The 17,935-nt window shown below is 51.6% G+C and overlaps 2 protein-coding genes across 3 annotated transcripts in view; both read right to left on the minus strand.

Annotated features, from left to right (window-relative positions):
• The window catches only part of SFXN2 (sideroflexin 2), a 139,897-nt gene that overhangs the window by 81,879 nt on the left and 40,083 nt on the right, over positions 1–17,935 (minus strand). The gene's annotated exons all lie outside the window — the stretch shown is intronic.
• Positions 4,450–17,935, minus strand: part of SUFU (SUFU negative regulator of hedgehog signaling) — a 99,673-nt gene continuing 86,187 nt past the window's right edge. For both annotated transcript variants that reach the window (XM_075758030.1, XM_075758029.1), the window contains exons 11-12: positions 14,702–14,770; positions 4,450–11,495 (exon numbers count right to left, since the gene is read on the minus strand). In XM_075758030.1, the coding sequence (XP_075614145.1) occupies positions 11,406–11,495; positions 14,702–14,770 (159 nt within the window). In that variant the 3' untranslated portion in view covers positions 4,450–11,405. The remainder of the gene's footprint in view (positions 11,496–14,701; positions 14,771–17,935) is intronic.

A 17,935-nucleotide genomic window follows, 5' to 3' on the forward strand; every position in this document is an offset into this window, starting at 1 on the left:
GACCTTTTATGAATGCCTTCTGTCGATGTACTTATAAACATCCATACCACGTACTTCTCGTGTCTTGACATGTTGGTCACATCTGTTCGAAGTTTATTAACTCTTGAGCTGCTTGCTAACGGCAGACCGGGAGGGATCCTGTTATTTATCTGTATTAATCCGAGCAGCTCAGAAAGCATACTTGGGCGGGAGGCGCTGGCCGAGGGGTGACGTGGACATCCCCCTTTGTCTGAAAAAGGTTGGAGGCAAGCAGGATGCATCCTCATCAGAAATAAGTCAGCAGCAGGGTGTTGCTCACACGGGTGCAGGTTGTTTTTTTTTGTCGTCACCAGGACAAACAAGCGAAGGAAGTTGGTGGTAGATTCTTCATCTCTTGAAGTCATCGAGCCGAGACAAGACGTCGTCCTGGACCGTTCGCTTGAATCAAAAGCACAAGTTATTGGGCTCAACGTGCGAGGAATTGGGTGAAATTCTCTGGCTGGCAAACACAGGAGGTCAAACAGGATGATTTAATGGGCTCATCTGGCCTGGAAATCCACGGAAACATCCTTGGCTGTCGCTGTTCATGCGCAGCTGAAGCCCCCCTCGCATCATGTTGCAAATAATGAAATAAAACTCTCAATAAGCTGAATAATCAGAAAACAATTTTCCAATAAAAGCATCCCCCAAAATTTCCTTTTAAGGCAAGGACTGGGATTCCCACCGCCGAGCGTGTTCCCGACGCCTTGCGTTATTGTTCAGCTGCCTGTACCGGGGCCGGGCAGGCTGCCACGCCGCCCCACACCCCCGGGGACGCTCCACGCCGTGCGGCCCCGCCAGCCCCCCTGCTTCTGAGCCCTTTTTGCCTTTATTTTTCCCCTTTTGCTGGATGCTTTAGATAATTTTCCTGTTCAAAAAGCAAGCGGGGAGTATGAGGTGCCGTGGTTCTGTGTTCACCCCAGTGTTTTTAACAGCCAGAGAAGGGATTTGTGCATTAAGCCAAAAGGGACGGTTGCAGCCTGGGTGGGAAGCTGAGTCTCTGGTTGCCTTGGCCTTGGCCACCCCTGGAGTTTTTTTAATATCTAGCTGTGCCTTTCCCTTTGCTCCCCGGCCCGTCCTGGTCCCCCATCTCCCACAGCAGCAGCGGGCGCATCTCCAGCACAGGGCAGCCTCACTCGCTGCCCTCCAGCGGGTTGTTTGTGGCCGGACTGTGGAAAGTCAGAGGAAATGTGAATGGTGGGAAAGAGCATCAAAAATACTTTTCCCCTTGGAAAAACAAAACCAAACCTGAACTACGCTTTTTTTGGAAAGCAGCTGCAGCAATGGCTGCTGCCTGAAACGCACCTGCAGCCAGCATATCCCTGCAGCAGGGCCAGCCATGTGTGGTCCCCAGCACCTGTGCTTTGGTGCCATCGCAGACCCCCCCCCTGCCTTTCCCAGGCTGGGAGAGCAGCTGCCGGAGAGTGAGATGGGGAAGAAAAAGCCCTTTGCCCAAACTCTTCTCGCTGCAAGCACACCTGCCCAGTGGAGAGGAAAACGAGATGCAGCAGATGTCGGTCACGCTCCTTCCCACAGAGCCACAGGATTCGGGTGCACCAGAGTGGATCCCCCACTCTCTCGGGCTGCTGCACCCCGGGGTGCGGGCACTGCCAACGGCCCACCCCACTGCGGGCGCAGAGCCTGCACTGAGGCTGCGCCAGCCACGCTGCCACGGCCTGTCTAGTCCACTGCTTCAATCAGCGCAAGCGATGAGGTGCCAGGGCAAGATAGGGACATTTTTTTCTCCAGTGCAAACTCTACCTGACAGCAGGAACAGTTGCTCTGGGAGCTATTTGGAGAAACTGGAGCTTTTGGGTATGCTGGGGGCTCCTAGACAGGGAGCTGGGGCACATGTGGGGCTTCCCTATGGCACCTCTCCCACCCTTGCCAGGTCCCGGTGTCCCACACCGGACGGTGAGGCTGTGGCTTGCAGTGGGGTGAGGATGCTTGCCAGCTCCCCACCGTCCCTGAGGTTCAGCCATGGGGCAGGGGGTGTTCGTCCCACGATGAGGGGAGGCAGCAGGACCGGCCCAGCCTGGCTGCTTCAGGCCCCTCTCCAGTTACGGCTTGGCCACGGGGCCCCGCAGGAGCACGGGGTGTTAATGTGTCAGGTCCTGCGCGCCGGGGCGTGCTGGGAGCCTCTCCTCCGCACCGAGGTGCTGCTGTGGCCAGCTCTGCCACGAATGCTGGCTGGGCAAAACAGCAAGTGGGAGAGAAACGAGGCAAAAAGAGGGGGAAAAGAAAAATCCAAAGGGATCTGGGTGCGCTCATCCCTCACAAGCCCTCATTTCTGGGTGCTGTGTGACACATCCCTGTGGTCCAGGTGAGCTAAAGCATGGAGAATCCCTCCATCCCATGGCTGCACCATCCCGCCATGGGCTGGGGGACATGCCATGGGAAGGGACATACTGCAGCGGTGATGCTATGGGAGGGGGTTTGGGGGTCAGGACAGGACCGTGCCAGGTACCCAAGGCAGCAGAACCAGCAGCCATATTGGCTCTGCCCTGGGTGTGCAGGGAGCACAGCAGGACCCCCTTCCCATGGGGGCTGCCCCCTCATCCCAACCTGTGGGGACCCATCTCCCATCCCACTCCGTCTCCCCCTCTCATGCCGCAGGTGCGTCCTCCTCCCCGACGAGGTTCCCAGGTGCTGCAGTTCACTTTTCAGATGGGAAATGAGCCCTGGCCCTCCCTCTGCACTCAAAAAAAAAAAAAAAAAAATCAAGAGAGAAGAGAAATAAACAAACAAATCCCTTCCCTCTCCTGGCTTGGCATCTGTTCACAGCCCTTCCATTATTAATTAGAGAAGCTGCCGGCATTATTAGCAACAAACCGCTCCTAATGAAGTTCAGAGCCGCAGATCCAGGAGGGGCTCCCAGACACCGCTTTTCAGAAACCTTAATTAAATTCAGAGCCCGAAGGTGCTTTCGGCTGGGGTGGAGGCAGAGCGGTGAGGCTGCCTGGGCTGAGCGCGGCTGCGCCGGTGGCGGGGCTCGGGGGGACACTGGGAGAGGGGCACCCTGCTGTGCCACAGCCCCCGGGGACACCTGCTTCCTTCCGGATTTGGGGCTGAACCAAGGGATCGGCTGGCATGTGGCCTTGCGAAAAGGAATACTGCCCAGCTGCCGCAGGCATGGTCAAAGTGGATCATTTAATTAATTAATTAAAGTAAGCGAGCGGCCCGGACTGTGGAGCAGCGGGGTCCCTGCTCAGTCCTGGCTCCACTGTCCTTGCTGGGATGTCCTAGCCGGGTGGCCCTTCGCTAGCAAATGCTTCAAGGCCCAGGAAGGGGAGGGCCAGGCGGGGTCTGGGGACCAGCTGCAGGCAGCCCCTCGCTGCCTCAAATCCGCCGCCCGGGCAAATAACCTCGCTGGGGCTCCTGGCTGACCAGCCGGTTTCCTCAGGTGAAATGATTAAAGCCAGCCAAGCTACGGCAGTGTTCCCTTTGGCACGTCTGGCAAGGCTTGCTCTGCAACGGCGGCACTTGGAGATCCCACTGCTTTGCCTTGGGGCTGGGACAGTTTGTGTCTGGATGTGGCTGTGGGAGAGGTTCTTTGGGAAAGGGTGGTTTTCACCCCAAACTTTAAAAGAAAATAAATCCTCATGGAAACCCTTTCCTCCAATTGTTTCCCGTTCGATGCAGGGAGGGCTGAGTTTACACCTCCGAAGAGCAGGCACAAAATATGCCCCAAGCTGGGTTTCGGCTCCCTGCACACCCTATCCCTTACCTGTCAGCCTTCTCCTGCGCACAGTGATCTCCCCCTGCCCCAGATAGTCCACTCTTCCTCTCTCTCACCTTAAAAGAATTTATTATGAGTGTAAAAAGATTACTGCAAAATCGTTCTGTGTTACTGGGAAATCATTGCAACATTAGCCCAGTAATATTTTTTCGTAAGTGTTCGCTGTGTCTCTTCTCCGACATACTCGTTCTCCCCGCGCACATCCACACCCCCGCGAATCCCGCCGAAGCCAAGAGGAGCTTGGCAGAGGATGGGAGCGTGGACCTGACCCAGCACTCAGCCCGGCTCCCTCCTTCCCACGCTCACGGACAAGGTTGCCATCCCTCAACTGGGCTGAGTCCTCGGACCCACAGGCAAGCGCTCCCCATCCTGGCTTGTCCGAACAGCATGGAAAAGCCTGGCCGTCGGGGTGCTCAGGCTGCTCTGGCTCAAGGGGTTTCACCAGCGGATGCTTGCGGAGGATCCTGCACTGGGATTGGCTGTTTTGCTGAGGATTTTTGGGAAGAGGAAGATCCCTTTCTCTTCCATGCCTGCACTCGGGAGGTCTGGGCAAGAGAGCCCACTGACCCGGCGCCGGGGGGAGAAGGTGATGACGAGGAACAGCAGAGGAGAAGGGGCTGCCAAGGCAACCATGGGGCTGAGCGGGAGGCAGGCGGTCCCGCCGAGTTGCCTGCAGAGAAGGACACCGACAATTCTGCAAATACGTTTAATGCACTTAGAATACACGGGAGGAAAAAAAACGTTTAGTGATTCACAAAAATATTACAAAAAGTCACGTGCAGGCGAAACACACCCAGCACTGCAATAACAATGTAAGAATTTACATTAGAAACTAATATAAAATATTTAAAAACCTCTGCTAGTTTAGCTTTCCATTTGTTTTTGTCTTTTATAAAAAAAAAGAGGAGGAGGAGAGGGGGAAGAAAGGCCATCTACAAGGTACTGATACACCGGCTGCAGACACGCGGGCTCCTTCCAGCCCCGTCGGTAGCATCCTCGGGCTCCTCGCTCGACGTGACCCCGCGCACGCAGACCGCACACATTCCCACACGCATACGGGTAGACTACAGAAAGGTTCACCTCTGGGCTGTGAGGGCAGCCCCGGCAGTCAGGGTTTGTTGTGGTCCTGGTCACCCCACATGTCCCCTGCCCTGGGAAGCTTGCCTGTGCTCTAGGTTTTGCAGAAACCGTCCAGCACACAAAACCAATAGTGTTCCCAGCGAACGGCAAAACCTCCATTGCTTTAAAAAAACAGGGAAAAGCCGGCATGTCCAACCTGGGCTGGATGAGAGAAGGGTTTTGAATGATTAAGCTTGGGTTTGGAGCGTGACCACGGCCAAACACGGAGCACCGGGACTGCAGGGCTGGATGGGTGCAAGGAGCATCCCAGCACAGGGGCCAGGGCATCAGTACAAGTCCAGCGGGATGCCGTCTGCTTCCATGGGGCTGCAAATTGCCGCTTCGGGGAAAGCCAAAAGCCAAGAACAAAAGGGCCTGGAGCCCCCCCAGCCCATGATCAGTCACTGCTGGGATGACACCGCCACTCACACCCGCCTCCCCTTCCTCTGCCCCCTGCGGGTTTCACAGCCCGCTTGCTGCCACAGGAGAAACGGTGCGGGAGCTTTGTCACCAGCACCACAAAGTCCTTCTGCACCCATCCTGCCCGCGGCATTGTCAACACACGCTGTGTTTATGTAGGACCTACCGCACACAGCGACAGCTCAGTCCCTCCCACCCTCGCTGCCCGTGCAGCAGAGGGTTTCCGGAGCCGCACTTTCGCTGCAGTTGGGCCCCAGGGAAAGGAACAAAGGAGCCATTTTCATCTCCAGCCTCGCCGGGAGTGGAGGGAGAGGGCGAGAGAAAAGACCAGTGTTTGCAAAACACAACAATCGGCAGGAAATTTTCCTCTGGTTTTTCGAGGTTGGGTTTTTTTTCTCTCACTTCCTCTTTTCAAAGAGGGGAGACACAGTGTCAGGACAGTTTAAAAACAACCAGGCACTGGCCAGCCACATCTGCCACGTGCAGCCCTTTCTGGGCTGATGTTCCTCTCCTGCTGTCAGGGCCCTGCGAGCTGAATGGTGAACGATGCCGTGGTCTTTTGGCGAGGGAAAGGGAAGGGGCTACCTTCACAGCAGACTAGAAATGATGTTTCTGAATTGATGTGCCGCTTATGATGATTTTATGGTCTGTCAGCGATTTTAGGGGAAACAGAATCCTGGTAGAAATGAAGAGGTGGTGAAGCACGATACACGACAGGTTCACTGCCTGAGAGAGACAGGTTGACGCGGGGCTGGGTTTAAAACACATTTGCAACCTCAGGCTTATTCTCCATTTGAAATTTTGGACTCATGTCGAACACAAAGGTTTTTTTAAAAAAGAAAAGAGAACAAGCAGACACTAGACAACAGAAAAGATGTTATAAAAATAGTAGGTTGCTACAGAGCTCGTTAAAAACTGCCATGGTCCCAGAGACCTAAATCCAGCTTTAAAATCTTGGGAGGTGAACCCCACAGGCAAACATGCATTTTGAGATTGTTTTGGATACAGTTTGGCTGCTGCGCAGGCTGGCGTTTATCGATAGGGACAGATGCACAGAAAGGGATTCCTGGTTGCTCGACAATTCATCTGCCCTCGCAGCTTCACTCACAGGGAGAATTAAGGCACAATATAGGCTCCATACGGAGGGCAGTCACGTAGAGGACCAAGTCCCCAGGAGGTGGAAGGGCTCTCATGGTGCCGGACCCGCTCCTCACCTGGCCACGACAGTGCAGGGGCTGGAGGCACAGGGTGCAAGGCCATACCCTGGGCTAGGGGAAAATCGGACACATGGGTCTACAGGTTTCCTCTAGCCTGAAGATCTGCAGATCTCTTCTCCCCACCTGACATGATGCTGCCTTGCCACATCCAGATACAAGCTGGCAAAGCAGGTCATGGACTCTAGATGCCCACCTACGAGGAGGGAGTAGTCATCAGGACAGATAAACAGCCAAGTAGCCACAATCCCATGCTGACCTGTCGTCTAACCCAGCGTCCTGCGAAGCATGAGGTCAGCCAAACATTTTCCAGTGAAGCATCTGAGAAAGGTTTTTGTGAGGAGCTGGGGGAACATTTGATGAAGGGAATGGACGGTGGGTGAGCAACAAAGCTCGCTCAGTGACCAGCCTGGAGATTCTCACCAGCTCGTGCTCCACTCCCCACCCCACACTAATTAAAATAACAAATGAGACTGAAACAGCCACGTTGCCGCTCCCCGTATTTGCCTCAACCTCAGATGCAGCTAACACAGCCGTTTGCAGTCTCCACCATCAGCGGTGGGTACAGGCCTGAGCGTGAACACGCAGTGAGATGTGCGTGGCTGGCTGCTTGCACCCACGCAGGACCTCAGTGGGTCCTTGCATGGAAATGAGGACTTGCCTGCAGGGACCCCATGCTGTGCCGAGGCCCTGATGATTCTCACTTTGGTTTCTAGCTTCCCTGCACCCCTGTTAGCTCCCCTTGCAGTGCCTGTGGTGCATAAGGACTGCGCTGCCTTGAACAAGCCTGAGCTGTGGGTGCAGGAGGGAGGCTGATAACCTGCTCCCCAACCATGCAACCTCTCCCCAGCAATCTGCCCCCTCCAAGCCAAGCATCACTTTCAACTGGTTTTTTTTTTTTTTTTAAAGCTACACCCCCTAAATATTTCTCCTGGTCACAGATGAAAAACAACACAACCCCCACTTCTTCAAAGACCATTTTGATGACCCGATGGTGTCATTTCAAAAGCCATCCAAGAGCAACTGAATATTTGAAGTGAAGAGCTTCAGAATATAATTTCAAATCACTGTTGGCAAATCTATGTACAGTAAAACCAATATATTACCATCCTCAAAGACATTGCACACAGCAGGCACCACCTATCTAAGCCACTGAAAATATCACTGTAGGTCACACCAGCTACAAGATTGACTGCTCTGCTCAGATCATATCCCACATACTTTAATATTGAAACTATACATTCCTTCTCCTGTTTTTAATCACGACTTGAGAGAGAGAGTAGTCCTGGATTTTAGGACTTCTCTTGTTTCTGAACTGCTGTCACATATTGGATTTTCAAGGCATTGCGGGTCTGCCATAAGGCTCTTCATCTTTGGAAATACCCCTATCAACCTGCATTGCAAGATTTCTCCAGGAGGGAGAAAACCCGTACTCGCTGCTTCTAAGCTGTGTTCATGTCCACCCAGATTGCTATCTTTAGCCAACACGAGCCTCACAGGTTTTGGTTTCATACAATCCTGCTTCAGACCTTCTACACAATCTAGAAAAAATCAGCACCAGTGGACCTACCACCTCAGCAGGTTTGGGCTAGAAAAATACTGTGGCATTTATTAACACCGATGCATTTCCCTTTTTCAAACTACTTGCTCACTAAAATACAAAGATTTCTTTTCCATTTCCTTCACACACAGGCATGTCCTCTTTCCCCAAGTTGAAAATATCCAAACTCGAGATCTCATTTACTTGCCAATGAGTAAGCCTTTGGCACGGTTGCAAACTCGATGTGAATCAGGGGAGGGGAGGTCCTGTGGGTGCACAGCTCTTCATGATACTAACACGCAACTTTCTTAGATAACTGTTGAGAGGCAGCGACACGACCTTGGAGCTTAAGGGCTGACTTTCACCAGTTTCTCTCTTATAGTTGGTTTAACAATAAGACAGAGATTTCTATTTTAGCAGTTATTTGTCTAATATTTTTCCCCTTAACTAAATAGGAAGATTTCATTTCCTTCCCTTCAAACCTTCCCCTCAATTGTTATCTGGCTACCAGCAAAGATCTGTGAGAAAGTGTCTCAGAAATAGAGATTTCTGGCATGCCACCTGTTCATAACTCAAATACACAGAACTATATATAAATACATGACACGGAACAAAAATACACACACACAAGGATACTGGGTGGATTTTCAAATGCATTCAGTGTGCTCCCTCTGAAGTCAATGAAAACCCAATCCAGAGTGTCTGATGAGAGTAAATATGGTGAGGAAAACATACACATAAGAAAGGCAGAACTGGAGCACAAGCCAGCTCAGAGGGGAGTGCTTTCCCTGCGTACTGTACCGCATCCCCGCTGCAAAGGCTCAAAGAGTTCATAGGGCAGGAGGTCCTACGCTTTCCAGATGTGTGTCAGAGCCCAGAGAGGGTCTGATGGACTTCTCTCTGCCCCGTGCTGATCTCTGCAGGAACAGCAACAATTGACCTTCCAAATGTCCCTTCTCCACTAAGATGTGGATTTTAAGCTCCTTTTAATGAGAGCTAGCATCTGGAAACAAGGAAGAGCAGCCAGCATCATGGCAATGGGCCAGCTCTGCTGCAGGCACCCTTAGCAAGCTCATACAAGAGCAGTCCATGGGCTACTGTTGGCGGATGGCTTTGGGACAAAACCGTAGTTGCTGCCTTTGCCTTTTTCCCCGACTGCCACAATCATCTGTTTGTTCATTATCTTGCGATGGGACACTTGGGCACGTCATTTTTGAAGCCGGACTGGTACATTTTCATGCCACGTTCTCGCCCACGCTGTCCTCTGCATATACATCTACAGTGCAGAAGGGATGCTTAGTACTAACCAGGACAATGAAAACTGGCCAAGAGATCCCACGGATGAATGCAGTCTGCCACAGCACAGAAATCGCTCTAGCTGGCACAAGCAGATATCTGAAAGTTTGTTCTTCCGCAGCAGGATTTTAAGATGATCCTCTGAGTTCAGACAAAATGACAAACTCATTTACATGTAAATTGCTTTCGTAGCTTTGCAGAAAGGAAGGTTCTGCCGAGCAGTGTTGGACCCTGCATTTGGCCTGCCTTAAATTATAATATAACAACAATTATAATAATACAAATACTACTTTGTACACAAAGCACGCCCTCCCCTGCAAACCCTGGCATGCTTCGGTAGGTCCTACAGCCCTCTAGTCAATAATCACCCTCTCTGCACAGAGAGACATTGAGTGACTTGCCTGAGGCCACAGAGGAATTCTGCTGCAAGTCCAATGAAAGCTTTGTGGCTCCTAGCTCTGCTTCTTGACCAACATTAACCAGCCTCAAATATATGCAAAAAACATCAAAGCTGACTGTGACAGGAAGAAATTAAATCAGAAAACAAACAGAAAACCAACCCTGGGGTACTGTGAGGCCTCCTGGACTTTGCTGTTTGATCAGGGGAGCTAAGTGTTAAAAGCTTTTGTTATACTTGTATTACGATCACACAGCAATTGCGCATAAATTGCCAAGTTAGCTTATAGGCAGAAAGGGGTGGAAGGAAAGCTGCACCTCCCCTGACAAGGAGCGAAGAGTTGTCACCAAAAGACAATGGGCAGAGGAAGGCAGGGGAATACGCATCAGAAACCTGCTGTGGTTTGCTGCACAGGTATCCACCGGGGCCAGCATCTCGATGCAGAGACACAACCTGACCCTGCAGAGACCATCTCCTCCGCACACCACGTTTTGCTCTGAGGAGGAAGCCACAGGGATCCCGAGAGAGGGTCTTTTCAAACTGATTTTGACGCTTTACAGTTCAAATCTATCTGAAAGGAAGGATGTCAGCAACCACAAGAGCCAGCACAGCGAGGCTAGAGGGAAAAATGAAGCTGCACTAGGGCACAACCCTGCTGGAACAGGGAGAATGGTTGGCTCTATCGAGGCTGAGTCTCCTCTCTGCTATGCCAGGGCAGTTGAGATCTCCATTTCATATGCTTTCAAGCGGCCCTCTGGATCCTGCAGAGCTGCTGAAGTTGTTCCTGTGAACAAACGGTCCTTTCTAGCTTCTCAAATTCTGTACAATAGCAAGGAAAAAATACTTGACAGTATCTCTTTAAAGATAAACACACTGTAAACAGGAGATCTCCCCCGCCCCGGTAGCTTTCTTCCTCCTGCTTGTGCAAAACCAGAGGTTGCGACCTTCCCTGGGGTTCAGGCACAAGGACAGGATGCGCGAGAATAAAGTTGCCTCTGTTTGCAGCGATACCATAGCTAATAGCACCAAGACCAACACTTAAAACATGCCTAATTTGAGGGCAGGGAGGATCTGGGTTTGTTTTTCTTGACTGAACTAGAAAGTTCATCTTTAAATCTGTTCAGCTTCAAGCATGTGAGCTTTTGGCCTCCTTTAAACAGGGGAAATACCATTCCGTTTCTGAAAAGAAAAAAAAATAGCACATGGAAGAACAGTTCTGCAGTCAGTAAAAGTTTGGCTAACAAAAGGACTCCAGAGTCACGTAAAGAACATTTAATCCATGGATTATAGGCTCGCACCTGGCAGAAACGCATGTGTAAATACAGGCGTGCAGAGCGTCTACACCCTGGACTAAGGCAGAGGGGAGTTCTGTAGCTAGGAGAGAGAAAGGATTCTTACTACTAATTTTCATAGTTAAATATTTCTCACTCGCACTCACACATACACAGGCTGTTCCCAGAGAGCTCAGCCTTGGGAAGGATAAAGGAAAGGGCTCAGTTCGGTCTGGGCTGGTGCTGAGTAGCTCCTCTTCTGTTTGCAGTGGTTGTGCAGCAAACTCTTTTATTTGCAGGCAGAGTTTTTACTGCATTAATTATCCTGTGAGTCACTGGGTAATGGACAGTAACTTGGCTCTCCCAGTTGTTAGAAGGGTGTAATTCAGCTCTAATGCAGTGGGTTGTCGAACACGGCATCTGGCAAGATGGAAACTTTCAGTTTCTTTTCAGGCCAGCTGTACTCCTTTGGAAGTTTAAACTGTAAGACAGTAAAAAGAACCAGTTAATGTATATCGCTGCAACCTAACCCATGGAAAAATCCCAAAATCATTGCAAAGGCAGGCAGTCCCATGTTATTATTATTTTTTAAAACAAGAGGCCACTAAGAAAACATTTCCCCATCAGTGTGTTTTGGACAGCAGTGGACATTAGATAATGTGGCCTGTGCCTCAGCTGCCAAAGTAAAGTTCTGAGATTTCAGCCCAAGCACTGTTTATTTCATCAGACAGATTCTGGAGGGTTTCTGCCCCCATCATCATTTCCACTCTCCTCTCTCTCTGAAAATTCACAGCACAAGGATCTCCCCCTGCACCTGACCTTGTCCCTTTTCTTTCACCTACCCCAGCCCCCACAGCCCCCAGTTTGCTGTAGAGAGAGACTTATGCCAGCTTTAAAACTCTTGCTCGTACAGGGTGGGATGCACGTGAGCTAGTGTGGCTCTGCAAATGGTCATCACCTCTGGGAGGGCAAACTGTGCTGCCCTGGCTGGGGAGACCCAGCGTGCCTGAACAGCATTTCTGCTCCAGCCCTACCCACTGCTGGTACAAAGGCTTTGCAGAGTGGCCGTACAATGCCTCGTACTCACACAGGCACTCGGCTGCTCAGGCTGTTTTGCAAACATTGATTGAAGCACAGGGAACGGAGATTTTTTGCCCCAGTCTGGTTTACACAGCACTGTCTCTGGGCATTGTTTCCCAAACAAGGCAAGTGCACCAGTCCCGTCCTGATGTTGCTCCAGGGCACCCCGCCTTAGGCTGGGAAGTCACCCCAGCATCTCTGATCCCAACCATGACTGTGTGGGGACAGGGATCCAAGGTCCACCAACCCTTCTCACAACCACCTTTGCCCAGGGCCCATGCATTCACACAGATCTCTCAAAAACAGCTCGGGGGGGGGGGGGGGGGGGGGGAGGTGGGGGGTGCAATCTCTTAGGCTACAGATCTGCCCCACAGCTGAATGGCAACCAGTTCTGGACAAGCATTTCACGTAATCCCAGTGCCCATCCTGAGGGTCCAAAACATGGGGGACAGCTCTGGAAGCCAGGATGATTTTGTTCTTAGAACTCTGCTGCACCCACAGTGTAGCACCGCCTGACACTGTGATAGTCCCTGACACCCCAACGGGACTCACAGGGAGGAATCTCGCCGGGATCCCATACCATCAGCGACAATCTGACCTGGAGGCAGCTAATTCAGAATGGTTACAGATACAGTGGTCCTCTCCTAGGAGAGTCCTCAGACCAAGGCCAGCAGTGCCATAAGCTTCCCAGGGGCTACGTAAATTAGAAAGTTGGTGCAAGGCGACAGTGACCTGCGAATCATCCATCTTTATCCAATTACTTGTCTTTCTTCCCATAAGCACAAATGCTCAATGGCAGGTTCCTGCTAAAGGAGATCCCCTCCAGCTGCCTGCTCCACAGCAAGGGTGGCTCTAACATGAATTTGCTCCTGACCTTGCTCCCTTTGCAGCTGTGTACGAGGGTGACCTGCAGTTGGTACCCACTGACCTTAGTATTGCCAGGCTGGTGGTTCAGGGCCTGACCCATGATCTGGGGGAATGGCAGGAAGATCCTTCAGGATAGTGGCTACCATAAAATTCTACTCTTTCTCCTCTAAGAAACATAAACAGCTGAAGTCCCACTTATGGTTGTTTTTTTTTTTAAACTCAAACCCTGCATATAACTTTCACCATATAATCTAGTGGCCCTACACTGCCCAGGGGATTCTTCTGAGTTCAATGTCTGGGGTATGTGAAAAACATGCTAAAGATACTCAAATCATTTAACTTCATTTCACTTAACAGAGGTGGCTCTTTATGCAGCAAAGGAAAGACTCCCCTTGCAGTGCTTTGTTCTACCACATGAATATCATCAGCAACAGCCAGGACTGCTGAGGAACGCCTTCAGTTGGCCTAAAATGGGATCCTGCAAGTTACAAATCCTTGGAGGAATCTGGATGCTGAAAGATCACATTTCATCTCAAGTATTTTCCTTTTTATAAACAGGAGTGGTTCCAAAGCAATCCTCTTGGAGAAGTCATCCTTAGCATTTGTTTGTTTTTCACTTTTTAATTTAGCAAAGTCACAGTAACTCGGAAACGAGCGCCCAGTCGCTGTGCCAGGAGCTGCCATGCCCATTGCCTCTGCCTCTCAGTGGAGAGCAAAGGAACAGGAGCCATCCAAGGCCTTAACTAAAGGGCCTTCAAACCAAAATGCTCCTGGGCTTCCATGTCACTAGCAAAAATGAGCTTTGGATTAGGTTTAACTGGATAAAAGCTGGCCTGAAAGTCACTGCACAGCCAGCAGTGTGCTCCCCTTGCTCACAGGGTGAAGAACACCCTGGCATTAAATCAACTCTGGATTAAACAATTAGAGCCCTGAGATTTTCCTGGGGGGGAGGGGAGCAGGGCGAGGGATGGGAGGGCTGCTCTACAAGCCAAAGAAAGTTTCTTTAGAGTCTGCAGGGAGCTGTAAAAAATGGGATTAAAAATATTACATGTCATTTCTGCCACTGCTCTTTGAAGTCAAGCAGAATATTTATATGGCATGCATGGGAGACAGGGTGTTAAATGTTCCCCGGGAAGAGATCACATGGCAGGGGGAAGTTTAGCACCGCACAGCAAAGCTCTATAAAGCTCCCATGGCTGCTGCTATAACGCTTCCAGGCTGGTGATGGTCCTCTGCACACCGTGCAGGGGCAGCAGGTGAAGGCCAAGCAGCAGATGTGAAAAAGCCCCCGTCTGCTCTCCAAACCCCCCAAAAATGAGGCCCCTTCAACAAACTGTTCAGCAGTAAATGTGCTGCCACTGCTTTCAGCCTTTCTGAAAGTGGGGAAGGTGGTGTACCTGGAGCTGCTGCTGAGGACACTACACATGGCATGGGGGAAACCCTGTCACCTGGCCCAGGGGCTGCACCGCTTTGATTTGGGGTGCTCAGATACTGCGTTGGGAAAGATGCTGGTGACAAGGAAATGCAGAGTCTCTCTTAATACCTATCCCTGCCCTGTATTTCTTGCAACCCCTTCTCTCAGTGTCTTAGTTCACAGCAGATGTGAAGATTTAGCAAGGCCTCAAGTCTACAGGGCAGGGCTGCAGCCTGCAAGCTGAGTGGAGGATCAAAAACAAGCTGCAGGATGGGCTGAGCTCTCTGGGACAGTACATGGGAGATAGGGGAATGACGCAGCCTTACTTCCTCTGGAGAATTCAGATCTTCTAAATCTTCCAGCATTCTCTCTACGAACTCTTCGGTCAATAGGATCTGCAAAGGAAATAGAGTAGTTTATGCCTTTATGCTCCTAGTTTTAGCTAATTGCCAAGAAACAGAATGACTTCTGCAGAGAGCAGACTGTACCAGCTCACGCCTTCCCCCATGTCCTTCTTTCCCACAATACAAAGGTTTGAGGGCAAGGAGCTCCTAACTTTGCCTCCCACCCCAACCGCTGTAAAAAATGTTAAAATTATACAGCAATCTTTTTTGACCCTCAATTATCTTCCTCAGTCTAAAATTAGAGGCTCAGCTTTAGACAGACAGAGTGGGGAAGGAGGAAAAGGGGTCAAGATAACAACTGTTGGAGAGACAGTGGGAGACAGAGCCGCTTTCATCTGACCCATTGAAGTTAAGCTCACAGTTTAATCAGGAAATGGCAGCACAGAGAGAGCCTGAGACCCATACAGAGCCAGTGCTCTGGGCGCGGGGAGGGCTCCGACCCGAATGCAGCACATCGTTCAGATGAACCAGATGCTGGGTCTGGGAGGTGCTCCCAGAGGTGCCTGCACTAGGCACCTCCACGCTGTATCTCACGTGCCCATCTCGCGTGTCTGTGCTGAGAAAGCTTTTGGCTCATCTCAAGGCCAGGTTCACAAGCACAAAATGGTCCAGGATAGCAGCTGCCAATGGGTCAAAATCCCTGGCTGAGGGCCACAACCCCGGCTCCACAGAGCCCCCCAAGTCACACAAACCAGAGACACTGGGGGGAAACCAGCCCCAGGAATTCAAGTGGAGGCACTCCCACCCTCTTTAAAAAAGCACATGGTAGCCAAAAGCAAACACGTCCTGCCTCTCTTCACAACAGCTGTAAAGACCAGAGCTCCAGGCAGGCCAGCTGGCTTGGCACAGGAGCAGAGACCAGGACCAGAGTGCGGGACCAGGCAAACATCCCCACGCGGTGAGGGGGCGTTGGAGCGGCATTCCTGGGAGTTAGGTTGCAGCAGTATCCAGTGGATTATTCTCATTTCAGCCTACAGGTTTGCTTCTTCCCCCCTGCTCCTCCCTTCCTTCCTTTGCCCCACCCTTTACTCTGTCTCTGGCATTGTTTTCCATCCTGAAGCAGCCACTATCCTCATGCCCCCTTTCTCCCCCCGCCTTTCCCCATGCTCCCCAGCCATGAGCTCCGTGCTTCCTCCCAGAGAAGGGACTGCTCCAGCACCAAAGGCTGACAGAGGTAAGTGCCCAGCCCCGCTCTCTCTGCTGTCCCCTGCAGCTCCTGTCTGGGAGAGGAGCAGCCAGGCTGTCCCATCTCCGTGCAGGAAGCCACCTCATGGCCACCAGCCTGTAACATCAGTGGGGAGCGAGTGACCACCAGGATGCCATGGGCTGTTTGGCAAGCAGAAGCCTCTGGGCTCTGTTTTGGTAACACACAAGCATGGCTATTGGACAGAAGGAGAAAAGGAGGACTCTGGTCTCCTTTCCTTCCTTTGGTTGGCAAGAGAAGAAATCCAAAAACACCGACTCCAGATCCAAGAGCTACCAGGTGTCGGCAGTTCTTTCCCTGTCAACCTTGCCACCCTGCTGCCATTGCATACAGATTTCCCAGGGGATGACAACTGTAACCTCCCCTCTCCACCACATTCCTCTTTTCACTTAGCTTCAACCTGCAGCAGGCAGGCCAGGGTTTATGATGGAGCTGCTCAGCACGGGTGCAGGCACCTCCATCAGCCCTTTCCGATCATACCTCGAGCTTGAAAAAACCCTGCTTCAGCTAGAAGCCAGGAGCTTGCTGCTTTGGACAGGACTCTGCAACCTGGCACCAATCCGCAGACTGGCAAGCTGAGAAACATTGCACTAAAACACGCAGTACCACCGCAAACTACTGCAGTCTCCTTGCAGGAGCCTGTAACTATTCTGCCTGTTGAACTGGAGACACTCGTTTGTTGACTGTTAGCAGGAGGAGGAAGCTGTCTGTCCGTGTCGGAGGCAGGAGGGCAACCTGATCGCTCAGCTTAGAAGGAAGAGCTGGGTGGGGAGCTGGGACTCTGCATGGAGCAGATCGGTTTCTGCGGAGGTGCAGCCTGCAATGGGGTAAGGGAATGAAAACAATTTGGCAGACATCAAAATCTACAGAGCAGCCGGAAAAAGGAGGAGGAATTGGTATTCACAGCAATCAGGCAAGGAGGAAATGAATATTCAGCCATCCACGGATGAGCAAAAATGCCAGAGGTTGGGATGGGTGAGAAAGCAGGAATTAGGAGCTGCAGCTTTGGCAGGGGGACTAGAAGACAAGCGCAGCAGGAAGACCCCTTGGCGCTCCCAAGGTGCCAGAGGCAGGAGTGAAATGGGAACCACGTGTGCAAGGCAGCCAGCTGCTCTGAGGGCTGGAGGAAACAGGAGAGAGTGCGTCGGGGTAAACAGCAAAGGGTGGAGAGTGGAGGGGGGACAGGTCAGGTCCCAGCTAGGCCACAGACTCCCAGATTAGGGACAAAGCTACATGGAGCACTGTGGCTAGCACTGACCTGGGGTGCAACCCCCCGAGATGGCTGAGCCCATCTGCAGCTCACTGCCCCCTCTCAGTGAATTTTCTTAATCCAGCTGAAAAAAACTCCAAATTCCTCAGATTTAGTGAGCCAAACTGGCTCCCTCAAGGGTCTGACAAGCAGAGTGGCACAGGAGTCCACAGCTCAGCTGTCTTGTGGACTGTGTTTGTGGGATCAAAGCAATGGCAGCCTGCTCTATGCAGTGCACTGAGAAAAGATCGCAGCGCCGTTGTGCAATCCCTGCATAGACAGTTAACTTTGGCGGAGGGCAGGCATCACAGGCTGCAATGACAAACTGCTGCAGTGACATTCACAGTGTGTCACTCAGGGCCCGTCCTTAACAGCCCGACTCAGAAAAAAACCCACCCCAAACCCTACTACCCTGTGCTGCTGGGAGATCTGCTCTCCTTCCTGGAGAAGAAGGGAGTCTCTGAAGCGCAGGTGTAACCAAACGGACAAGCAGCCATGTCCCTCGGGACAGGAAACCGGCACTCTTGAGCTCTCCTGAAGATGCAGGGGGAAGGCATACGTCCACAGCACAACAGCTGCTGGAGAGGGCTTTGAAGCAAGACGTATTGTCATCCTGGATTCGCATCTAGACAAGATTTCTCCTCTTAGAAGTAGCCCAATCAAAACGGCCCAAGAGCATTAAGACCTGTGCTCATAGATCAGG

The sequence above is a fragment of the Balearica regulorum genome, chromosome 7, assembly GCF_011004875.1.
Source record: "Balearica regulorum gibbericeps isolate bBalReg1 chromosome 7, bBalReg1.pri, whole genome shotgun sequence".
Taxonomy (NCBI): Eukaryota; Metazoa; Chordata; class Aves; order Gruiformes; family Gruidae; genus Balearica; species Balearica regulorum.